The sequence below is a fragment of the Delphinus delphis genome, chromosome 11 (genome assembly GCF_949987515.2).
Source record: "Delphinus delphis chromosome 11, mDelDel1.2, whole genome shotgun sequence".
In the NCBI taxonomy this organism is placed as follows: domain Eukaryota; kingdom Metazoa; phylum Chordata; class Mammalia; order Artiodactyla; family Delphinidae; genus Delphinus; species Delphinus delphis.
In genome coordinates this window covers 80798037-80824818 of record NC_082693.1, presented here as the reverse complement: position 1 = coordinate 80824818, position 26782 = coordinate 80798037, and the positions used below count along the sequence as shown (strand labels likewise).

Genomic DNA, 26782 nt, shown 5'->3' with positions numbered 1-26782 from the left:
TGACTTTGAAGTAAGATCTTTGGTAAATAACTTTTGTTAGCCAGTTTCATACTGCCACCCATTGTCTGGAAGTATCCTAATTTTTCAGAGAACACTCATCTGGTAAAAAAGAAGGAATTCAAAACAGTTTAAGAATATTTAATGTAGACATACTAGCAATTATTAACTGGTACTTTATCACAGCCTATTTATTTCAAATTGGATTTTTTTAGACCACTAGTGAGTATGGACATGAGTATACAACCATGCCTTTTTGTAAAGGTAGCACAGTTGTGGTCTTCACTGACGTGACAAGCCAAGTGTGTGTTTGATATTACCGATAAACTCTATGAACATTTTCTCCTGAGTAAGACTTGAATGATTGAAATAACTTTTTCTTGAGATCTGAACAGTGATAACTGGAGTTAATAGAAAAATTTCAATTTTGCACTTATAATTTCCTAGGCTAAGGCCTTTGCAAAGGTAGAGAGGTCTTTGAGGTATTGTTTCATAATTTACTTTTCTTTTCCTCAAAGAGGGAGTATATCTTAAAAAATGAGATTGAATCTCTTTTCAACCAATGGGAAATTTGGTTTGGTCAGGAGGCATATTTCTATATCATATTTTCATGGTTTAAGGTAATAAGATTGATTTTTAAATCAGGTTTATAAAACTTGGCCAGATAATAAAATCAGGGAGTGCAAGCCTCTATGTTGTCAGTCTGTAAGGAAATAGACTATGATAACACATTTAAACTAAGAACAGGAATGGCTCACCCAAAATGCTGGAAAAAACAATACCTCCAGCTAGATTCCCCATCTGTCAGATCTTAACTTTTTGTTGACTGTCTTCAAGGAGTAGCTTTTCCTTTGCGTTTGGCCTTCAGATGCCCTCTTCTGATACTTGTTTTGGAAAAGTAAAGTAGTAAGAAGACTTTTCTGTGCTTTTTTTCCCCATCACTCCTCTTTTTAAGTTTTCAAATCTTCTCTCTACTCTCAACTTACTTATCTGTATTGTTTTATCATCCAGAGCAAGGCTGAGTTACTTTCTGGAACGATAAGATTTGTTTGGGTTTGTACCCTTAGAACAGCTATCTAAGCAGGTACTTCCTATTTCAACTCAGTTGATGTTCTTTTGGGAAAAATCTATAGAAATTCTGCTTTCAGATCACTAGCTCCATGTTTTTCTTCTTTGGCAATAAAGAAACACATGGCAGGCAGTGTGGTACAGTGGAAAGAGCATAAATGGGTTTTTGATTCTGATGGATACAGGTTCCAAAAGATACTGAATCTGCTTGGGCATGTAATTTAACTTTTTTGTATTTTAGTTTCCTCATCCATGAAGTGGAGATGTTAATACCAATCTTGTAGGATCATTTGTAAGAGTTAAAGGAGACAATGTATGTAAAGTTTTTAGACACTCAGCAAATGGTAGTAGTAATAGTTTCTATTGTGGAAGATGGTATTAAAAGTACCAACTTTGGGTCTAGGCTATTTAGGTTCAAATTCTGGCCCCAATACTAAATGGCTGTATAATTGAAGGGCAATTATTCAGCTACTTACTACCTCAGTTTCCTCATCTGTAAAATGGGGATAATGATAATAATATTTATCTCCTAGTGAGGATTAGATGAGTAAACATGAAATGCAACTGTACCTGGCACATAGTGATAGCTATGATAATGACTCTGATGATGAAATCCGCCCTTGCTCCCTAGAACCCTCATTTAGGACATTGCATTTTTGTTACTAAAATTTCTTGTTCACATTTCTCCTGATTGACCCTTCTGCCTCCTGACATAGTCATACTGCATATACCTACACCATCTGCCCAAAGAATCTGAAAGGGTACATCTCCCTTGCAAATGGGTTCAGTTTTCTCCATTTTAACATTTTTTATTCTGCTGAATTCCTGGGGAAATCTCATTGATTTTCAACTGAAACACTTATAAGCTACACGTGTAATACTGTGATACTTGTATGGTATGGGTATGGTCTGCTTCTCAATCCATGATTATATTTCAAAAAGATATGGTTTAACCTTGGGGCCAGTATGTCTTTATTCTCTTTGCAAAAGAAGCACTGATTTATACTTAAACGAAAGATAAAATGAAACTTAACTTGGGAAGCCTTTCTGTAAATCTTTCATTATCAAAGACTGTACTATCTCAACTATCTTTTGGAAAGCCAGTCTGTTAAAAGTGTATTATAATTCTTATTAATCTCTCTCATTAACAAATGTCATGGAGGCACGATGCACAGTGCAGATAACACTGACCATCTTGGCCCAGCAGGGCTACTGACTAACATGGCTAAATCATTTATCACTCTTGGAAGTTGGAATATATAGTGTAGGGAAAAGTTTGATTTTTTCATTTGAAGTAATAAAAATAAAATGTGATATTTTTGGTGTAATAAATGATAGGTACTAGTATCAAATATAAAATTCTATTAGGCATACTTATTAAAACAGATAAATCTTAAACTTACATTTTCAAAGCATCTCAGGTTTTAAATGACTGTATATAGGTTTTGATAAAGGATTGAATTTCTGAAAACTTGCACTTTATGTCTTTGTCTTAACAGAACAATGAAAATGAAACTGCCCTACACTGTGCAGCTCAGTATGGACACTCAGAAGTAGTTGCTGTTCTGCTGGAAGAGCTCACTGATCCTACCATCAGGAACAGCAAGCTGGAAACTCCTCTGGACCTGGCAGCCCTCTATGGACGGCTTAGAGTGGTCAAAATGATCATCAGTGCACACCCTAACTTAATGAGCTGCAACACTCGAAAGCACACACCACTACACCTTGCTGCACGCAATGGTCACAAAGCAGTTGTTCAGGTGCTGCTGGAAGCAGGAATGGATGTGAGCTGTCAAGTGAGTCTTCTTTTAGCTATGTTTCAAAAGCAATGGTGCTTTTGTTTTGCTTTGAGATACAGATGTTAAAACTTACAGGAAGAAATCTTACCATTTTTTAACTGGTCAAACGGTCTACATGTATCTTTGTAACTACTCAATTCAAAATACCCCACCACACAGCTGGGAAATATGAAGAAATATAAGGCATAATCTCTAACCTCATTCTACCTTAAGGGCTATACACATGAAAAATTATTACTAGATGGCAGTTGTGTGTGGTCTCCTTAGTAATTGTTTCCTTTCTCCCAGTAGCTAGCACACAGCCTGACATACACCAGTAATTCAGTCCAGTAGAAGTTGAATGAATGAATGAATGAAAGGAACGAAATTCACTTTAACATTTTTGAGTTGTACTTTGTGTTTAATATGTTGACACATTTAGAATACAAATCTCACAGCTATCCTGTGGGATTGAGAGCCATTAAATTCCAGTACAGAGATGAGGAATCAGATTCAAAGACTAGGAAACTTGCCTAAGGATACATAGCTCGTAAACCCAGAATGTGAATTTAGACTTACTGATTAAAGTCCAGGCTTTTTTCCACAATAATGTACCTCTATACATGACTAATAAAGGAAGGATCACTATGCTTACGGGCAATAAGAAAAAAATTTATTGGGAGGTGTGATTTGAGTTGAGCTTTGAAGGACAGATAACATTTGGATAGATTTTGTTTCTCCACAAGGAAAAGCAACTTGCTTTTGTTATCTGTCTCATTAGCCCTAATTCCAAGGTTAGCTTTTCTTTTTTTCTTTTCTTTTTTTTTTTTTTTTACCATTTTCTCCTTTTATGACTGTTTTTTTTTAGCCCCCAAGTCACTGGCAACCTACTTACCTTCCAGAGATCCTTTTGGTTCCCGTCAGATTATGACTTTTCTCCCCTATATATTGATAAGCTATTGCTGCATAATAAACTGTACGAAAATTTAACAGCTTAACACAATAACCATTTATTTAGTTTATAATTCTGAGGTTATGGTTTAGTCTTAGCTTATATGGGCAGTTCTTCTGTCCTGACTGGGCTCTCTCTCATGTGTCTTGGGTCAGTTGTAAATCAATTAAGTGTCTGTGCTTCAGGGAGTGACTGGCTGTTACCTGGGGTAATGGGTGAGACTGCTGTGTGTCTTTCATAATCAAGCAGTCCACCTTGGGCTTGTTCACATGGGAGAGAGAGAGAGAGAGAGAGAGAGAGAGAGAGAGAGAGGGAGAGAGAGAGAGAGAGAAAGAAACAGGATTATACAAGGCCTCTTGAGGTCTAGCTTTGGAGCAAACATATTGTGTCTTTTGCCATGTTTGATTGGGCAATACGTCCCAAAGGCATCCCAAATTCAAGGGGTAGGAAAACAGACTCTACCTTTCAATTAGAAGAGGGTGTGAATTATGAAAGGGTTGTGAATACCCAAAGGCAATAAATGCAGACAGTTTTGTAAACAAATCTACACATTCAAGGTGGAATTAGTGCTCAACTGTGAGGTTATCTTCCTAGGAGTTGTTGAGGTTGAATACTGTGTCTCTCGGGTTTTTTGTTTGTTGTTTAAGTTTTAAAAATCCTAGGCCTTCTAATCTTAGGTGTCAGGCTGACTCCCTGCATCAGAAGTTTCCTTAGACCTTTGCCTGTGTTATTTAGTTGTTTAGATATTTGTAATATCTTTTCTATATTGCTTATTCTACTTTGGCAGCCTTGAAAATAAGCACAAGAATTTTTTTTTAGCCCTCATATTTAAGAAAAAAACAACTTTGCTTGCAAAGGGGTATTGAAATGAGATAGATACATGTTTACTATTTATTATAGGTGACTAACAAAGTTACTTTTTTAAAGTATATTTAATGATAAGCTAGATGTTTATTGTCTAAATGTTGAATTTCTCTAATCTAGATTTATTGCTTTTATTAACACTTTTGGAATATTTCTAAACTTTATTGCACAGATTGCATTATAACCAAGGACTTTAACTATGGCTGTTTGAGATCAATAATTCACTCTGACTAGAAAAGTAAGAGTTCAGATTCAATTTTATAAATTTATATTTTTTATGCAAAACACTGTATTTTGTGCTTTTAATTAAAGATAAAAAAGATCTGTGCCCAAAATTTGGTGGAGAACACAAAAACTTGCAAGAATAACTTCTGTTACATGACATATTAAAATAAATGCTAGGACGAAGTGCTATGAAGATATAGGTGAGAAAAATATAGATTTAAAGAGGGAGAACTTGGGAAGACACTGAAGAGTGATGTTTGAAGAAGACCTTGAAAGTCTAAAAGGACTTTTAATTTTAGGTGTAATTTAGCTTGCAGATGTGCATTATTTGGCTAAAACAGTGTTTTAAAATGTTGAATTTTAAATACTTCCCGATGGGGTATATGCCTTCTAAGATCTCAGCCTCTCTCTATGATTCATTCCTTTAGATTTTTCTACTTGGTCACTGATAGCATTTGGTTTTGTTACTCACAAATCAGATGAAAGGGTACACAGTATGTTCAGAATACGAACACTTAATCAGAAGCATCAGGGCAGGTACCCGAGCAGGATGGGCAACATTTTGGTTGCTATACCTCTTTCACTGATGCTCACTCTGATTTCATCTTGAAGGTTCCAGGAAGCAGAGCTGACAACATATTTCTACAATACATCTCAATGACTTGACTCTTCCATTAGTTATAGTTAGCGTTAGTTGATTTTTTGTTTTTATTATTATTGCTTTGTTCATATAAAACATTTTTTGGCATCTCATTACCCTTTTTTGTGATTATTTAATTTTTTTATGTTATTCAAATTAACCGTCACCTAGGTTTACCATCAGATTCACTATAACATTTTTTAATATTAAATTTGAAGTAGAGATTTGTTGATATTCTCACTGGCTGAGAGTGAACCATACCAGTTAGTAACCTTAAACTGTTTCAGTGGCTTTAATATTCATTAATTTGTTAACTAGTTGGAAGTTAACAGTATTAAAAGTAATCCTATTTGGTAAATCACAGTACTACATTTTTAGACTTCAATTACATTCAAGTTATTGTGAATAATTCTTCAAAATTTAGAGATGGCTTTGGAGGATCTTTTAATTACAAATATTTTTAAATGCAGCATTTATGTTTGTACTTTTTGTAGAAGTTTTGTTTTCTGCTTCATTTCTTTCTGAGCAATTTTGAATTATAACACCTATTTGAACTAGTGAGCAAAATAATTTAATTCCTATTTGGTTGAATTTCATAGTATATATTTACTTATAAATCCTTTAGCATTAAAAATTTCTTAATAAAGAGAATCAATTGTATTAAGATATTAAGAAAGTAGGGTTTAATTGACATGATTCTTTTGAAATTAGCAATTATTTCTATGGATTTCAAACCTGATTTTGGATAACTAGGTGGTGATAGTGTCATATTATGCTAGTGCTTTAACTGTGTGTGTTTCTCTTATTAAAACTCAAAGAGTTAAAGCACTAGCATAATATTAAGAAATTGGGTTTTATATGAATGTAAAAGGAAAGGAAAGTAAAATTACAGGAAATTAATAGTAAAGAGTACAAGTTAGCATGCTAGGAGCTGTTAAGGTGCAAAGCTGAGTAAGGTATAGCTTTTGCTCTCAAAGTGCTTACAGTGGCAGGAGAAATATGTGCCTAAATGGATAGATTACATTTTAATAAACCATGTACTCTTTGTAAAAAAAATATTTATTTATTTATTTATTTATTTTTGGCTGCATTGAGTCTTCATTGCGGTGCGCAGACTTCTCATTGCGGTGGCTTCTCTTGTTGCGGAGCACGGGCTCTAGGTGCACAGGCTTCAGTAGTTGTGGCACGTGGGCTTCAGTAGTTGTGGCATGTGGGCTCTAGAGTGCAGGCTCAGTAGTTGTGGCACATGGACTTAGTTGCTCTGCGGCATGTGGGATCTTCCCGGCACAGGGCTCGAACCTTGTCCCCTGCATTGGTAGGCAGATTCTTAACCACCGAGCCACCAGGGAAGCCCAAAATGAGAAGATTGCACTTACTCTTCTACTTCCTGAGATGATTATTTTAAAATTTCTCCTCTTTTCCGAAAACTTCAACACTTCCTTCATTGTCATCCCTCTGTGATTACAACTTTGCTTTTATTTCACTGAGATAACAGAAACAATCACATATTCTCACCTCCACAGTTGCCAATATGTGTATATTTGCTTTCCTTCCTTGCTTTAAATTAACTTTCTAGGCTTATATCTGAGACTAACTTCTCTACTTGTGCATTGGCTCCTATCCCCTCTTATCGACTTGGGATACATTGCTCTGGCAAATATTCCCTCTTTAATACAATGTTTTCCCCCTCTTAACTGCATTATTTTCTGAAGGACGCAAAGATGTTGCAATATTTCCCATCTTTAAAAACCCCCCTCCTTTGAACCTGAATTTTCCTCTAGCTGTCTTCTTCTTTCTCTGATCCTCTTTATGGCAACATATTTATTTTTAAATAAAATGAAATTTATTGTAGCCTTAATGCACATAATAAAATGACTTACAAGCATTTTTTGTTAGCAGTAGCTAGAGAATGGGTAACTGACCATTCTGGTGAATGTAGTGGTAATCCCACACCTGGTCATTCTTGTCACGTTTCTAAAAGAGCCCCATGCAAAGATCTATCTTGCTGACTACAGGTGAAATTAAAGAACATATTCTAAAGGAAGTAATACCCACAGGACTAGAAAAAAATGGCAAAATATTTAGAAAGACTTGTTTTTACTCATATCAGATTCTTTCCTTCATCTCTGTTGAAACCATTCCAACTCTATTACTCTATAAAAATTCTTTGTTATTTTCCTTTGGTGAAGGTAACTAATGACTGCCGTATCGTTAGATCCATAGCCAGTTCTTAGTCCTCATCTTACTTGATTTATCATCAGCATTGACAAAGTTGATCTCTTCCTCCTCTTTGAAACACTTTTTTCTTTTGACATCTGAGATACCACTCTCTCTTGGTTTTCATGTAGTTCACTGGCTGTTCCTTCTCAGTATTAGGTTGAGCCAAAGATTTGATTGCCTGCCATTCAGTGTTGCAGCTAGATAAATCTGCAAGGCCTCATGAACCTGTTATCACTAGTTGCTTAAGAATTAAGTCTTTCTGTTTTCTGTCCTCTTTTATAGATTCATACTCCTTTTCCCTGAGCCAGGCTTTATTTTCATTCCTTCCCAATGAACCTTTACATTGGAACTCTGTTAACTCTGTTACTCTCTCTTAGCTATTGCCACAATACTGCTGTAGGATAAGCACAGAAATCTCAGACATTCATAAGCAGTAGCATTTTTTTTCATTCTTAAGTTACAGGTCAGCTGGGGAAGCTTTGTTTTATGTTGTAAGTTAGTCTGGGCAGCTCTGCTCCATGTGTTTATTATCTTCCTTCTGGGACTAGTCAGGACATTGCCTAAGCCCAACCAAGCAAGCACACTTTGGGCCTCTGCTTGCATCATGTTAGCTATCATCCATTGGCTAAAGCAAGTCACAAACCAAGCTCCAAATCCAGGGGTAGGGATATATACTCCACCCACATAACTGCAAAGAGCTGCAGTGTTGTATGGCAGAGGGCATGCAATAGGAAGGACTAATAATGTAATCTGTGACGTCCCTATTCTGTGGTTAACCGTTCTCATCTTCCTGGTCTCTAAGCATCTGAGTCTCCCAGGTCTTAGTACTTAAACCTCTTTTCTTCTCTGTCTTTACTGACTTCCTAGTTGACCTCATCCAGTCTCTCAGCTTCAAATGACATCTTTATCTAACAATAAAAATTTTATTTATTCATCCTGGACCTTACCGTAAACTCTAAATTAGGTGTCTGCTGGACATGTCTATTGGATGCTAATGGGCATCCAAACTCAGCATTCCAAAAACTGAGTATTTAGCCTCCATAACCCCTTCTCCCCAGATTTGTCCATCTTCCAATATTTCCCATTTCAGCAGATGATAGTGCTGTTCTTCTAGTTGTTTGGCCCCCAAACTTTAGGGTTTCTTCACATTTTAATTTAGTTCTTCATCAGATTTTATTGGCTTTGTGCTCAAACTATATCCAGAATTTCAGTACTTTTCATTCCCTTCACTACTACCACCAGAGCCCAAGTCTTGATTATCTCTTGCCTCCTAACTGGTTTCCCTGCTTCTTCCTTTGCTTCTGTATTAGTCTGCTTAGGCTACTATAACAAAATACCATAGACTGGGGGGCTTAAACAGCACACATTTGTTTTATCACTGTCTGGAGGCTGGAAAGTCCAAGATCAAGGTTCTGGCCAATTTGGTTCTTGGTGAGAGCTTGTAGATGGCTGCCTTCTCCTGTGTCCTCAAACGACCTTTCTTCTGTGCACAAATGGAGAGAGAAGGAGAGAGCTCTCTGATGTTTCCCCCTCCTCTTATAAGGGCACCAATCCCATAGAATTGGGTTCCCGCCCTTACAACCTCATTTAACCTTAATTACTTCTGTGAAGTCCCTGTCACCAAATACGGTCACATTGGGGTTTAGGGCTTCAACATATGAATTTGGGGGGGGGGCACAAGCATTCAGTCCATAACAGACTCCTTCAGTCTATTTTCAACAAAGCAGCTATAAGTGATCCCATTAAACTAAATCAGGTTGCTCAGAAGCCTTCACTGGTATTCCAGCTCACTTGGAACAAAAGCCACACTCCTTACAGTGGCTGACAGTGTCTTATCTGACCTAGTCTCACTCTCCCTGAAGCTACCTCCTGCTACTCTTTGCCATTTTCATATAGTTTCAGCCACAGTGGCCTCATTGCTCTTGCTGGAACACACTGTGTGTGCTACTACCATAAGGCCTTTGCCTTACTAACCTGCATGACTTCCTCCTCTACTTTCTTCAGGTATCTGCTCAAATGTCACCTTAATAGGGAGGCCTTCCCTGATCTGTCTCACTTACCACCTTAGCAACTCTGTTTCCTTCCCCCTAGTTTCCCTTTCAGGACACCATATCCCCTCCAGCCTTCTGAGGAGAGGATACCAGGCACATGCTACATCAACCAGAAAATTTGTTCCCTACTCTTACGGAGTTGAGAGCCTGGGTGTGAAAACAGAAAATAAACATATAAACAAACAAAAATTACAAATTGCAGTAAGTGGTATAAAGGAAAAAAGCAGGTTCTTGTGTTTGAGAATGAAGGGTTGAGGAAGTCTTTCTTAGGATGTGCCACTTAAATGGTGCTAGCTCAGAGAAGTGAGAGGTGAAGCCATGGAAACAGATGGGTTTACAAGAAAGAGACTATAGTGAGAGAGAAGAAGCCAAATAAAGACTATTCAGGTAGTTTCTGGAAAAGAAGTCTGTAAAGAAGCAGTTAGTTACAAGAGGTAACTAACTAAGACAGTACAATTATAATAATCAATTCATCCATTCACCATGTATTTATGGAGTGCCTGCTCTGTGCCAGGCATTGCCTACTATGTGCCAGAGGATATAGCACCAACAGAATAGACAAAAATTTTGCCTTCAAAAGGGAAGATGATATTTAATAAAGTGTGGAGTAAGGAAAAGTGAGATATGGGATAGAAGCTTGAAATCATAGCAGGTTCACAGGGAGTTTCTATGGTTGTTTGTTTTGGTAGATAGTGAAAAGGTATGTATTTTTATGGAGAGTGGAAGGATCCAATGAAGAGACTGAAATTGAGGATGCAAGAAAATGGTGAAGATACTTTATGAGCAAAATTCAAGAAGCAGAAAATGATAGAAAAAAAAGCACAAGTGGAGGATTAGCTTTTTTAAAAAAAATTTTATTGGAGTATGGTTGCTTTACAATGTTGTGTTAGCCTCCACTGCACAACAAAATGAATCAGCCATACACATACAGATATCCCCTCCCTTTTGGACTTCCCTCCCATTTAGGTTACCACAGTACATTAAGTAGAGTTCCCTATGCTATGCAATAAAAATATGGAACACTTCATGAATTTGTGGGTCATCCTTGCACAGGGGCCATGCTAATCTCTGTATCGTTCCAATTTTAGTATATGTGCTGCCGAAGCAAGCACGAGGGTTAGCTTTAATGAGGGGAATGGATGCTTCCTCTGAGACAGAAGTGAAGGAAGATAGGAAAGGTAAAGATATTGGCCAGAAGTCCCTAGTTAAATAGGAGGAGAGGAAGAGATCTTCTTTAGAATAGGAGAAATGGTATTTCTGAGTTTTTTTGAAGACACATCCTGTTTCTCTTACGCCATTTCCACCCCCAGTCTAAACCTACTTATAACTTTCAGCTATTCTTCACATGATGTTTTTCTAGATTCTTGTTTTGGGATGCTCTTCTCTGGACATATTCCAATCTGTTGATGTTCCTGTGAAAGTTTAGTATCCACGCTTGAACACAGTACTCTGGATATAGTCTAGCTAATGTAGGGTACAAAGGATCTGTTGCTTCTCAAGTTGTTTAGACATTTATTCATTTACAAAGGCTAGGATGTTCTTATCTTTTAAGTTCTTACCTTTCATCCCAAGAGATGCCTACAGGGCTAATTGGTACCAACCAGGGCATCAGGGGTTGTTACTTCTGTGTTAAATGCCATTCTCATTGGCTTTTCTTCTTTTTTCTGTATCAAGTTTATCTTTACTAACTGGTTGTTACTTCTTTTGGTAGTGGGTCTTGTTTCTCAATAGTTTTTATTTTCCCTGCTACTTGTGCTATTTTCTCTACTGATCTTCATCACAATCCCACTTTATATCTTTGTTCTATTTATTTTCTCCTTTAATAAAAAATTTGGTCTTCCTTTATCTGGTCATTCTCTTTTGCAAGCTTCAGAAGGGCTATGGTTAGAGTGTTAAATTTGGAAGGGGGAACCAGTGCAGGCAAACTGACATCTTCACATCCCCTTTCTGTCTGCTGTTTTGGCACTCTTAGAATACAACCCAAAAAGCCATTTTGAAACATCTAGAGGTTTTGGATAAAATATAACAAGGATCTCTTTAAATGCGTAATTGAGCTTTCATGTATCAGGGAAATACATACAGCCAAACCAAAAAGGAAGCTAAAACCCAGGGCTTAAAAATAGGAACATTCTTTTCTATATCCTCTCCCCTTTTCCTACCATTTGTTTTTCTCAGTTTTGGTGCTACTGAGACTTAACTTTAATAGCCATTTCCAATTGGAGAGAGAATTTCTTTTGCTTTTATCAGCAATTCAGCATTAAGATATATATCAGGTCATGTCTTCTCACTAAGCTGTTTTCATCACTAATTGTGATTGGAGGGTTTTTTTTTCCCTGAAAGGTGCTAAGACGTTGTGAGTGCTTCATATCTGTTTACTGTATAAATATTGAAGTGTTACTATATTATCAACTGCATAATTGTCTATTCAGAAACTATGTTTATTTTAAATGATTAATTTTAAAGAAATGGAGAAATTTGATCCGTTGGAAAAGCAGGCCCCAAATTTGGGTTCACCTATTTTAGTGTTATTTCTTTTTTTTTTTTTAGGGGCACTGAGGGCTGTGGGCCCATTTGCTCCTGCATCCACAGCCAGTGTCAGCTCTCTCCCAAGACTGCCTTCTTTTTTCTTTCTTTATTTATTTTGGCTGCGTTGGGTCTTTGTTGCTGCGTGCAGGCTTTCTCTAGTTGCGGTGAGGGGGGCTACTCTTCCTTGTGGTGTGCAGACTTTTCTTTGCGGTGGCTTCTCTTGTTGCAGAGCATGGGCTCTAGGTGCGTGGGCTTCAGCAGTTGCAGCACGCAGGCTCAGTAGTTGTGGTGCGTGGGCTCTAGGGCATGTGGGCTTCAGTAGTTGTGGCATGTGGGCTCAGAAGTTGTGGCTCGCGGGCTCTAGAGTGCAGGTTCAGTAGTTGCGGCACACGGATTTAGTTGCTCCGTAGCATGTGGGATCTTCCCAGACCAGGGATCAAACCCATGTCCCCTGCATTGATTGGCAGGCAGGTTCTTAACCACTGTTCCACCAGGGAAGTCCTAGTGTTATTTCTTTGTATACATTCCACTTGCTTTTAGAATGTTTTAGACTAAATATTGTTTCATGAGAACACGGTTTTTCAAGGTTTGGCCAATTATGGATTGTGGATTTGGGGGAGAGTGCTGAGGTGAACAGAATGGTAGTAAGTAATTTGAATGAGAAGAGTAGATGCTGACTCAAGGTAGGGGATGATAAATTACAAAATATTATGGAATTAACCTATATTTTGAAAAGGAAAAGTCTATAAATTTGACCTATTTAAATTTTATACTATTTGTGATAATACTGGGATAGCAGTAAATAGTTCCTAGTTCCACTGTTTCCCTTAAGTTTATGAGAATAATCCATTCCATTTTGACAGTTCTCACATTCTCTTACCAAAGAAGCTAATTACATCAACCATGGGTTTGGAAAGATTGACTAATTTTTACAGTCCAAAAGTATAGTTGGACTGTACTGTTGGACAGTACAAACAAAAGTATAGTTGGACTGTACTGTACAGGCGGGTTCTTAACCACTGCATCACCAGAGAAGTCCATTATCTTCTTTTTTGTTTCTACTATTTCTTACTCATAGTCACTTATTTCCTTTCATGTTCAGTGGTTTCTAAATTTGAATTTGTGTTTTTTAAAGCTTTAACTCTTGGAACTCTTGGAGGCCTGAGTTTAAAGTGTATCTTTTCAGAGAGGATTTATATCTGCTTCTGCTAAGCATTTATGTCTGCCTCTGGTACTATGAACCCAAATCACTTTATTCTACATTTTTGGCTCTGAGGGGCACAGAGATTGTGTTAAATTTGGCCTCAAACCCTTGTGAGGACAGAATTGTGGTTAGGAATTCTTAGAGCAGTGGGATTTATTTCTGTCATTCTAATCTGTTTAGAGCTAAAATCTTACTTTCCCTCTCTGCAACAGATTTTTGTAACAAGTTTTTAATTTTTACTTTATTGTTTTTACTGAGGCTGTTGTTCTTTGGGGGTTTTAATTTTTGTAGGAGTCCTTGATCTATCCTCTCAGCTTGCTTGAGCTTCAGACTTTGACTCCTGCTCCCCTCCCAGTCCCACCTTGGTTAAAGCCCAGATACTAATCTATCAGGGATTGGTAGATTTCCTTGAACAAATTCTTCTTCCAGTGCTCAATGCCTGGATTCATACTTTCTGTCCCTCATTCCCTTCCCCAGGCTCTGAGGAATTCCATTTTCCTTTTCATCTCTATATTTAAAATACTGTTTAGTTTTTCAGAATTTTAAGGTGTGCTATTCCAGGAAGGGTTTTTCTAACATTAAGTCCAAACTTTTGTGAAAATTTGAAGGAAATCAAATTAGTAGTAAGAAAGTTGGTTGAAAGACATAGAATGAGAGTGAGAAGAATTAGATTATTTCAAGGGATATTTTTTAGGGAGTGAAAAAAATTAACTTTTTATGCCACACATTGAAACATTGTTTTAAGGAGCTGCATAAGTTTCTACAGTTTAATTTTCCTTCTGTATAGTGCTATATATATTTATAAATTATTTTATTTCCATGTTTATTAGTGTCTATACATATCATACCCAGAAAATTATAAATCAAGTGCATTTCAATTATACCTTTTTGGCAATAAATTCAGATCACATTGATAGATCTTCAGTGGTCCTCAAGCCTCCTTAACAATGCATTTATAAACCATTTTATACTGGGTTAATTATACAATAATATTTTATTAATTAAAAACATTTTTACGTTATATATTATTTTATAGTGATATTTCTTTTTTGTATTGAGATGAAAATCCCATACTAGAGATTACTTTTAGTACAAGAGAACAAAGTTGCCATAATGACAGTGTTCAGTTTAACACGCAGAGACATGTGCACATACTAAGGACCTGGTAGACATTTTAAAATTCTTGAGAGGAAAAAAGTTTTTTTTAATGTATAGCTAAAAAGCTTCCTCTTTGAAATCTTCCTTTATCTTCCTCAAGGCAGAAACCAATCTCTCCCTGCAGTACTTACATATTCTTGTCTTCTATGTTATGTTCCTACCTTCTTCTACCTTTTACCCTCAAAATAATTCTTAAATGTCTACATTTTTGAGGTACTTTTTTCTAGGCATTGGTGATACCATGATGAAAAAAATAGATATCTACATTTCCACTAAACTTACAGTTTATTAAAGGGAATAGACAATCACATAACATTATAATGTAGTACTATAAATGCTATGATGAGGAAGATTACCAACATAACAAGGTCAAATGGCTACACAGAAGCAGAGGTGTTTCACAAATTCAAGCTTTGGGTTTTGTTTCTAGAATCTCTTCTTTATTTCACACTACCTTTCTGTCAGAGTGCTAAGATTACAGAGAATATGTATGAATACATAAAATGACAGAATTTTTTAACCTAAGCATTCCTAATGCAACTGTGCTTCTTTTTCCTTCTTCTTTTTTTTTTTTCCAGACAGAAAAAGGGAGTGCACTTCACGAAGCAGCTTTGTTTGGAAAGGTAGATGTTGTGCGAGTTCTGTTAGAAACAGGTAACTATCATGATTCTCCATGGAACTTATCTTGATTCTCCATGAGGCTTATCTTGCCAAAAACTATTTGTATTTCAGGAGTAGACATAGGAAAATGACACTTTTTTTTTTTTCTTGACAATCACCCTTATTTCTTACCTTCACTCTAAATTGCAGGTACATATTCATACCATGTAGAATTGAGCCTCAATGTTTAGGGAAAAAAACTGATAACAATGTGTACCTTCCTTTACTCAGTAGATACTTTAATAAAAAGCTTTTAGAAATTATAATTTTATACACTTAAATCACATTAAAATAAAAACTACCAAAAAGAAAAGGAAATATCTGCCTTCTATAGGAGGGTGGAACTGATCCCCGTGAAGTTAAGACAATTGCTTGGTTTATTAAAGAACGTACTACTTTCCCTAGGTTTTTATATTGTGAATAATGGTAAACAGAAATTAGAGTTCCCTGTCCTTCAGGTAAATTCTCCTTCTAGTTACTTCATCAACTGAGTAGCTACTGTTTGTAAGCTGCCGTGATTTAAAGGGAACCTTTTAGAGGGAAAGCTTTGAAGGAAAAACAAAGTAGGCTTATTTGTCTCCATATGTATATTATGACTGAAATAAAATTGGAACTGAGGTCAGATTTTTTTAAGATCAAAAGGCATGGATAATGGAGAGGGTGTGGAAAAAAGGGAACCCTTTTGCACTGTTGGGGGGAATGTAAATTGATACAGCCACTATGGAGAACAGCATGGAGGTTCCTTAAAAAACTAAAAATACAATTACCATGTGACCCAGCAATCCCACACCTGGGCATATACCCAGAGAAAACCATAATTCAAAAAGACACATGCGAGAGAGGGGGAAGATGGCAGAAGAGTAAGACGCGGAGATCACCTTCCTCCCAACAGATACATAAGAAATACATCTACACGTGGAACAACTCCTACAGAACACCTACTGAACGCTGGCAGAAGACCTCAGACCTCCCAAAAGGCAAGAAACTCCCCACGTAACTGGGTAGGGCAAAAGAAAAAAGAATAAACAGAGAGAAAAGGATAGGGATGGGACCTGCACCAGTGGGAGGGAGCTGTGAAGGAGGAAAGGTTTCCACACACTAGGAAGCCGCTCGCGGGAGGAGACTGCGGGTGGCAGAGGGCGGAAGCTTCGGAGCCATGGAGGAGAGCGCAGCAACAGGGGTGTGGAGGGCAAAGCGGAGAGATTCCCGCACAGAAGATCGGTGCTGACTGGCACTCACCAGCCTGAGAGGCTTGTCTGCTCAACCACCAGGGCGGGCTGGGCTGGCAGCTGAAGCTCGGGCTTCGGTCAGAGCGCAGGGAGAGGACTGGGGTTGGCAGCCTGAACACAGCCTGCAGGGGGTTAGTGCACCACGGCTAGCCAGGAGGGAGTCCGGGGAAAAGTCTGGACCTGCCGAAGAGGCAAGAGATTTTTCTTCCCTCTTTGCTTCCTGGTGCGTGAGGAGAGGGGATTAAGAGCGCTGCTTAAAGGAGCTTCAGAGATGGGCGCAAGCCGCGGCTAACAGCACAGACCCCAGAGACGGGCATGAGATGCTAAGGCTGCTGCTGCCACCACCAAGAAGCCTGTGTGTGAGCACAGGTCACTATCCACACCACCCCTTCCGGGAGCCTGTGCAGCCTGCCACTGCCAGGTTCCCGGGATCCAGGGACAACTTCCCCAGGAGAACGCACGGTGCGCCTCAGGCTGGTGCAACGTCACGCTGGCCTCTGCTGCCACAGGCTCGCCCCACACTTCGTACCCCTCCCTCCCTCCGGCCTGAGTGCGCCAGAGCCCCCGAATCAGCGGCTCCTTTAACCCCGTCCTGTCTGAGCAAAGAACAGACGCCCTCCGGTGACCTACATGCAGAGGCAGGGCCAAATCCAAAGCTGAGCCCCAGGAGCTGTGCAAACAAAGAGGAGAAAAGGAAATCTCTCCCAGCAGCCTCAGGAGCAGCAGATTAAATCTCCACAATCAAGTTGATGTACCCTGCATCTGTGGAATACCTGAACAGACAATGAATCATCCCAAATTGAGGAGGTGGACTTCGAGCGCAAGATTTATTATTTTTTCCCCTTTTCCTCTTTTTGTGAGAGTGTATGTGTATGCTACTATGTGAGATTTTGTCTGTATAGCTTTGCTGACACCATTTGTCCTAGGGTTCTATCCATCTGTTTCTTGTTTTTTTTTTTACTTAAAAAAATTTTTTTTCTGAATAATCATTTTATATTTTAATAACTTTATTTTATTTTATCTTACTTTATTTTATTTTCTTTTATCCTCTTTCTTTCTTTCTACTTTTTCTCCCTTTTATTCTGAACCGTGTGGATGAAAGGCTCTTGGTGCTGCAGCCAGGAGTCAGTGCTGTGCCTCTGAGGTGGGAGAGCCAACTTCAGGACACTGGTCCACAAGAGACCTTCCAGCTCCACGTAATATCAAATGGCGAAAATCCCCAGAGATCTCCATCTCGACAGCAACACCCAGCTTCACTCGACAACCAGCAAGCTACAGTGCTGGACACCCTATGCCAAAAAACTAGCAAGACAGGAACACAACCCCACCCATTAGCAGAGAGGCTGCCTAAAATCGTAAGTGCACAGACACCCCAAAACACACCACCAGAGGTGGACCTGCCCACCAGAAAGACAAGATCCAGCCTCACCCACTAGAACACAGGCACTAGTCCCCTCCACCAGGAAGCCTACACAACCCACTGAAACAACTTTAGCCACTGGGGACAGACACCAAAAACAACGGGAACTACGAACCTGCAGCCTGCAAAAAGGAGACCCCAAGCAGAGTAGGATAAGCAAAATGAGAAGATAGAAAAAAACACAGAAGATGAAGGAGCAAGATAAAAACCTACCAGGCCTAACAAATGAAGAGGAAATAGGCAGTCTACCTGAAAAAGAATTCAGAAAAATGATAGTAAAGATGATCCAAAATCTTGGAAATAGAATAGAGAAAATGCAGGAAACATTTAACAAGGACCTAGAAGAACTAAAGATGAAGCAAGCAACGATGACCAACACAATAAATGAGATTAAAAATACTCTAGAAGGGATCAATAGCAGAATAACTGAGGCAGAAGAACGAATAAGTGACCTGGAAGATAAAATACTGGAAATAACTACTGCAGAGCAGAATAAAGAAAAAAGAATGAAAAGAACCAAGGACAGTCTCAGAGAGCTCTGGGACAATATTAAACGCACCAACATTCGAATTATAGGGGTTCCAGAAGAAGAATAGAAAAAGAAAGGGACTGAGAAAATATTTGAAGAGATTATAGTTGAAAACTTCCCTAATATGGGAAAGGAAATAGTTAATCAAGCCCAGGAAGCACAGAGAGTCCCATACAGGATAAATCCAAGGAGAAACACGCCAAGACACATATTAATCAAACTGTCAAAAATTAAATACAAAGAAAACATGTTAAAAGCAGCAAGGGAAAAACAACAAATAACACACAAGGGAATCCCCATAAGGATAACAGCTGATCTTTCAGCAGAAACTCTGCAAGCCAAAAGGGACTGGCAGGACATATTTAAAGTGATGAAGGAGAAAAACCTACAACCAAGATTACTCTACCCAGCAAGGATCTCATTCAGATTTGATGGAGAAATTAAAACCTTTACAGACAAGTAAAAGCTGAGAGAGTTCAGCACCACCAAACCAGCTTTACAACAAATGCTAAAGGATCTTCTCTAGGCAAGAAACACAAGAGAAGGAAAAGACTTACAATAACAAACCGAAAACAATTAAGAAAATGGGAATAGGAACATACATATCGATAATTACCTTAAATGTAAATGGATTAAATGCGCCCACCAAAAGACACAGACTGGCTGAATGGATACAAAACCAAGACCCATATATATGCTGTCTACAAGAGACCCACTTCAGACATAGAGACACATACAGAGTGAAAGTTAGGGCATGGAAAAAGATATTCCGTGCAAATGGAAACCAAAATAAAGCTGGAGTAGCAATTCTCATATCACACAAAATAGACTTTAAAATCAAGACTATTAGAAGAGACTAAGAAGGACACTATATAATGATCAAGAGATTGATCCAAGAAGATATAACAATTGTAAATATTTATGCACCCAGCATAGGACCACCTCAATACATAAGGCAAATACTAACAGCCAAAATAGGGGAAATCGACAGTAACACAGTCATAGTAGGGGACTTTAACACTCCACTTTCACCAATGGACAGATCATTCAAAATGAAAATAAATAAGGAAACACAAGCTTTAAATGATACATTAAACAAGATGGATTTAATTGATATTTATAGGACATTCCATCCAAAAACAACAGAATACACATTTTTCTCAAGTGCTCATGGAACATACTCCAGGATAGATCATATCGTGGGTCACAAATCAAGCCTTGGTAAATTTAAGAAAATTGAAATTGTATCAAGTATCTTTTCCGACCACAACACTATGAGACTAGATATCAATTACAGGAAAAGACCTGTAAAAAATAGAAACACATGGAGGCTAAACAATACACTACTTAATAACGAAGTGCACTGAAGAAATCAAAGAGGAAATCAAAAAGTACCTAGAAACAAATGACAATGGAGACACGACGACCCAAAACCTATGGGATGCAGCAAAAGCAGTTCTAAGAGGGAAGTTTATAGCAATACAATCCTACCTTAAGATACAGGGAACATCTCGAATAAACAACCTAACCTTGCACCTAAAGCAATTAGAGAAAGAAGAACAAAAAACCCCCAAAGTTAGCAGAAGGAGGAAACCATAAGATTAGACCAGAAATAAATGAAAAAGAAATGAAGGAAATGATAGCAAAGATCAATAAAATTAATAGGTGGTTCTTTGAGAAGATAAACAAAATTGATAAACCATTAGCCAGACTCATGAAGAAAAAAAGGGAGAAGACTCAAATCAATAGAATTAGAAGTGAAAAAGGAGAAGTAACAACTAACACTGCAGAAATACAACAGATCATGAGAGATTACTACAAGCAACTCTATGCCAATAAAATGGACAACCTGGAAGAAATGGACAAATTCTTAGAAATGCGCAACCTGCCAAGACTGAATCAGGAAGAAATAGAAAATATGAACAGACCAATCACAAGCACTGAAATTGAAACTGTGATTAAAAATCTTCCAAAAAACAAAAGCCCAGGACCAGATAGCTTTTCAGCCGAATTCTATCAAACATTTAGAGAAGAGCTAATACCTATCCTTCTCAAACTCTTCCAAAATATAGCAGAGGGAGGAACACTCCCAAACTCATTCTATGAGGCCACCATCACCCTGATACCAAAACCAGACAAGGATGTCAGAAAGAATGAAAACTAGTGGCCAATATCACTGATGAACATAGATGCAAAAACCTCAAGAAAATACTAGCAAACAGAATCCAACAGCACATTAAAAGGATCATACACTATGATCAAGTGAGTTTATTCCAGGAATGCAAGGATTCTTCAATATACACAAATCAATCAATGTGATACAGCATATTAACAAATTGAAGGAGAAAAACCATATGATCATCTCAATCGATGCAGAGGAAGCTTCTGACAAAATTCAACACCCATTTATGATAAAAACCCTGGAGAAAGTAGGCATACAGGGAACTTTCCTCAACATAATAAGGGCCATATATGACAAACCCACAGCCAACATCATCCCCAATGTTTCAAAACTGAAAGAATTTCCACTAAGAACAGGAATCAGACAAGGTTGCCCACTCTCACCACTCTTATTCAACATAGTTTTGGAAGTTTTAGCCACAGCAATCTGAGAAGAAAAGGAAATAAAAGGAATCCAAATCGGAAAAGAAGAAGTAAAGCTGTCACTGTTTGCAGATGACATGATACTATACATAGAGAATCCTAAAGATGCTACCAGAAAACTACTAGAGCTCATCAATGAATTTGGTAAAGTAACAGGATACAAAATTAATGCACAGAAATCTCTGGCATTCCTGTACACTAATGATGAAAAATCTGAAAGTGAAATCAAGAAAACACTCCCATTTACCACTGCAACAAAAAGAATAAAACGTCTAGTTATAAAACTATCTAAGGATACAAAAGACCTGTATGCAGAAAATTATGAGACACTGATGAAAGAAAGACGATACAAATAGATGGAGAGATATACCATGTTCTTGGATTGGAAGAATCAACATTGTGAAAATGACTCTACTACCCAAAGCAATCTACAGATTCAATGCAATCCCTCTGAAACTACCACTGGTATTTTTCACAGAACTAGAACAAAAAATTTCACAATTTGTATGGAAACACAAAAGACCCCGAATAGCCAAAGCAATCTTGAGAACAAAAAACGAAGCTGGAGGAATCAGGCTCCCTGACTTCAGACTATACTACAAAGCTACAGTAATCAAGACAGTACGGTACTGACACAAAAACAGAAATATAGATCAATGGAACAGGATAGAAAGCCCAGAAATAAACCCACGCACATATGGTCACCTTATCTTTGATAAAGGAGGCAGGAATGTACATTGTAGAAAGGACAGCCTCTTCAGTAAGTGGTGCTGGGAAAACTGGACAGGTAAATGTAAAAGTATGAGATTAGAACACTCCCTAGCACCATATACAAAAATAAGCTCAAAATGGATTAAATACCTAAATGTAAGGCCAGAAACTATCAAACTCCTAGAGGAAAATATAGGCAGAACACTATGACATAAATCACAGCAAGGTTCTTTTTGACCCACCTCCTAGGGAAATGGAAATGAAAACAAAAATAAACAAATGAGGCCTAATGAAACTTCAAAGCTTTTGCACAGCAAAGGAAACCATAAACAAGACCAAAAGACAACCCTCAGAATGAGAGAAAATATTTGCTAATGAAGCAACTGACAAAAGATTAATCTCCAAAATTTACAACCAGCTCTTGCAGCTCAATAACAAAAAAACAAACAACCCAATCCAAAAATGGGCAGAAGACCTAAATAGACATTTCTCCAAAGAAGATACACAGACTGCCAACAAACACATGAAAGAATGCTCAACATCATTAATCATTAGAGAAGTGCGAATCAAAACTACAATGAGATATCATCTCACACCGGTCATAATGGCCATCATCAAAAAATCTAGAAACAATAAATGCTGGAGAGAGTGTGGAGAAAAGGGAACACTGTTGCACTGCTGGTGGGAATGTGAGTTGGTACAGCCAATGGAGAACAGTATGGAGGTTCCTTAAAAAACTACAAATAGAACTACCATATGACCAAGCAATCCCACTACTGGGCATATACCCTGAGAAAACCATTTCAAAAAGAGTCATGTACCAAAATGTTCATTGCAGCTCTATTTACAATAGCCAGGAGATGGAAACAACCTAAGTGTCCATCATCAGATGACTGGATAAAGAAGATGTGGCACATAAATATAATGGAATATTACTCAGCCATAAAAAGAAAATAAATTGAATTATTTGTAGTGAGGTGGATGGACCTAGAGTCTGTCATACAGAGTGAAGTAAGTCAGAAAGAGAAAGACAAATACCGTATGCTAACACATATATATGAAATGAGAAAAAAAAAAATGTCATGACGAACCTGAGGGTAAGACAGGAATAAAGACACAGACCCACTAGAGAATGGACTTGAGGATATGGGGAGGGGGAAGGGTAAGCTGTGACAGAGTGAGAGAGTGACACGGACATATATACACTACCAAATGTAAAATAGATAGCTAGTGGGAAGCAGCCGCATAGCACAGGGAGATCAGCTTGGTGCTTTGTGACCACCTAGAGGGGTGGGATAGGGAGGGTAGGCGGGAAGGAGACGCCAGAGGGAAGAGATATGGGAACATATGTATACGTATAACTTATTCTCTTTGTTATAAAGCAGAAACTAACACACCATTGTAAAGCAATTATACTCCAATAAAGATGTAAAAAAAAAAAATAGACACATGAACCCCAATGTTCATTGTTGCACTATTTACAATAGCCAGGTCATGGAAGCAACCTAAATGCCCATTGACAGACAAATGGATAAACATGTGGTACATATATATACAATGGAATATTACTCAGCCATAAAAAGGAATGAAATTGGGTCATTTGTAGAGACGTGGATGAATCTAAAGACTGCCATACAGAGTGAAGTATGTCAGAAAGAGAAAAACAAATATCGTATATTAACGCATATATGTGGAACTTAGAAAAATGGTACAGATAAACCAGTTTGCACGGTAGAAATAGAGACACAGATATAGAGAACAAACGTACGGACACCAAGGAGGGGAAGCGGTGGGGAGCGGATGTGGTGGTGGTGTGATGAATTGGGAGATTGGGATTGACATATATACATTAATATGTATAAAATAGATAACTAATATGAGCCTGCTGTATACAAAAATAAATAAAATAATATTCAAATAATAAGGCATGGATACAAATTTATGCTTGTAAACAACTGACGTGAGTCTTTTGTGTTTTAAACTATATTTAGTGTGTTTATTTTCCTCAGTAAAAATGTTAAATGAAAAGTATTGGCAGACTATTGCATTGTGATTGTTCTTACGTGAAGTTAAAATTTCATGTATATGTAACTTTGATATGTAACACAATGATATAATAAATGAGGCAACCAATTAAATTTGTGCAGGTAACACATTTCCATAAAAATTTAAGCAAATACTAATAATTTCATTATAATGAACTAACTGTTGAGGCTAGATCCTGAAACCTGGCTTTGTTTGTGCTTAGATATTTGGGAAGTTTATAAACTTTTTGCTGTTTGCTACATTATACTCTTTACAATAAAATCTCTTTACAATAAACATTTGAGAATTAAAATAATTCCAAAGGTATTTCAGTTACAAACTTTAAGAAGTTTGCTCACCAGGTATTTGATGAGTATTGCTGACATTGAATATAATCTTGCATAAATAAATATTAAATATTTGACTTTGTATTTGGACAATAATTCAAAATAATCCTGCTTTTTCAACTTCTGTGAATACTAAAGTATTCTAAGACTGTTCTTATACTACTTACATGGTACATTATTTTTATTTTTACCATATTATACAGAATATATAAAATGACCATTATACTTTAGGAATTTAAATTCTAAATCAGTAATATTTTTCAGCTTGATAGGCTACCATTAGTTAACTAGCTATAACCTCAATTAGCTATAATCTGAAAAAACAATATTAATGAATGGATCAGTGCCCTTTAAGAGTTAATTCATTATCAAGAATGTTCCTAATCTTTGGCATCAGTGGTCTCCCACCTTCTTTCTTACTAAAATCGTGTGTGTGTGTGTGTGTGTGTGTGTGTGTGTCTTAATTTAAAAAAATCACCTTAAGTACTTGGTCTGTATACTTTTGAAATTAGAGCAGTTATGTATTGACTGTATCTTCTAATGATACCCCACTTGTGTACATCTAGTGGGTTTTTCTTTTTCTTTCAGGAATTGATGCCAACATAAAAGATAGCTTAGGTAGAACTGTCTTAGACATTCTGAAAGAACATCCATCTCAGAAATCTCTCCAGATTGCAAGTCTCTTACAAGGTAAAGAGTATTGAATGATGGATGAGTTTGCGTTACAGTTAAGATTAAATTAAAACTGTCCTAGTTTTCTCTTGGGTTTTAACATTTACTTTTGAATGAACTTATTATTTGCTTTTTTCTCTGGTATACTTTTAAGCTCAATAATAATTACTACCTTTTAATGTTTTATTTCGGTTTTTCAACTGCTCAGTAATTTTTTAAAAGCTAAACTTTTTTTTACTTATGTGATATTAAAAAGCGTTTTTAATTAAACACATGTAATAAATATGTAGTTATGAACTTGAAGGTATTAGGACTGTAAAGTGATGATGCTGAGGTATTATCTTACACTTGAATAGTGCTTTAAGAGTTTTCAGGGATTTTCTGTTATTTTGTCTGTTTTCTGTAACTGTGAGGTAGATAAGTCAGATATCGTTATTCTTCTTTTTGCACATGAGGGAAACTGAAGCTCCAAGAGGCTAAGTGACTTGCTCAGACTTATATGTCCTATTCTAAGTGGTAGAACTGGTGTGTAAATGCTGGGTTAACAACAACAAAATTGTACTTAGTTGAAAGAATACAGATTATTTCCTACCAAATCCAGTAGTACAAGATAATTCAGTCTTGCCAGCCTTTGGTTTTGATAAAGGTCATTTAAAGTACATTTGTAGTTAGTTGCAATTACTAGGTCTATTGAAGGTTTGACAACCACCTAGGTACTACTTTTTCATTTGCAGGATTACATACTTCCCCATTTGATCTAAAAATTTTATGAAAAATTTAAATTTAAGTGCTTTCCGTTTCTGCTTGGTGATTAGGCCTGATATGTAACATGTTCCCTTAAAAATCCAGTTGTTTGTTCTTTCCTTTCCACTTAGCTCCTGCACTGTTCAGTGGGGATTATCCCCTACAGTTGTTACAGATTGGCTGTGAATGTAATAGAGGGAGGTGGGATGGGTGCCAATGGATATCATTTGAGAAGCTGAAGAGCAGCTTTGTCCTGCAAGGAGATAGGTGAATTAAAACCATGTTGAGCAGGAGACATGCATAATAGATACAGGAGTCAACAAAGCCCAAAGAGGGGAAAAGAATAGATGCACTACAGGAGGTCATTATGTTCTTCTCTTTCTTTACTTCTGAAACCTCTCAGGGAAGTTCAAACCCCTACAATTTTCTTGTCAATAAAGAAGTTAATTGCAAGTCAAGCGCATATAGAGATAAATCAGAGGCGGATACAAGTATGGCTCGTCATATTAATTCAAATTAAAGTCAAGTTGAATGAAAAGTGAAAAATAAAAGAGTGATATATACAGTATTTAAAGAAGTCTTTCCCTTCTAGGCACTTTGTATTTCATATTGGATTTTTGCCTCTAACTGAACTTTAAAAAAACTGAGACTTGTGCATAATATGTCTCTCAGGAGAAGCAAAATAAATGTCATCCACTAAAAAGGGGGCATGACATAATTACAGACATTTCTAACATATTGCACTGGTTCAACTTAGATGAAAATGTTATTATATAGGAGTAAATGTCTGTTCTTTTAAATGGTCAAGATTCATTAGGTATGCCAATTTGTGATGGAGTATTTGTGACATCTTTGAATTTTTAAAATTATTGTCAAATTTTAGAATGTGAACACATTATATTCTCTGCATTCCTGCTTTTCAAATCACTGGTACAGTTTATTATTTATTTTAAATTAATTAACTAATTAATTTATGGCTGCATTGGGTTTTCGTTGCTGTGTGCAGGGTTTCTCTAGTTTCAGGGAGCGGGGGCTACTCTTCGTTGCTGTGTGGTGGGCTTCTCATTGCGGTGGCTTCTCTTGTTGCGGAGAATGGGCTCTAGGTGCTCGGGCTTCAGTAGTTGCGGCTCGTGGGCTCAGTAGTTGTGGCTCGTGGGC

The 26782-nt window shown here is 37.3% G+C and overlaps 1 protein-coding gene and 1 non-coding gene across 6 annotated transcripts in view; one reads left to right on the top strand and one right to left on the bottom strand.

Moving 5' to 3' along the window:
• The window catches only part of ANKS1B (ankyrin repeat and sterile alpha motif domain containing 1B), a 1152360-nt gene that overhangs the window by 183837 nt on the left and 941741 nt on the right, over positions 1–26782 (top strand). For all 5 annotated transcript variants that reach the window (XM_060025438.1, XM_060025440.1, XM_060025439.1 and 2 more), the window contains exons 4-6: positions 2565–2861; positions 15262–15337; positions 24797–24898. In XM_060025438.1, coding sequence (XP_059881421.1) covers positions 2565–2861; positions 15262–15337; positions 24797–24898 — 475 coding nt within the window. The remainder of the gene's footprint in view (positions 1–2564; positions 2862–15261; positions 15338–24796; positions 24899–26782) is intronic.
• On the bottom strand, positions 10804–10907 carry LOC132434688 (U6 spliceosomal RNA). The gene has a single exon (XR_009521402.1). It is a non-coding gene; the product is annotated as a U6 spliceosomal RNA (small nuclear RNA).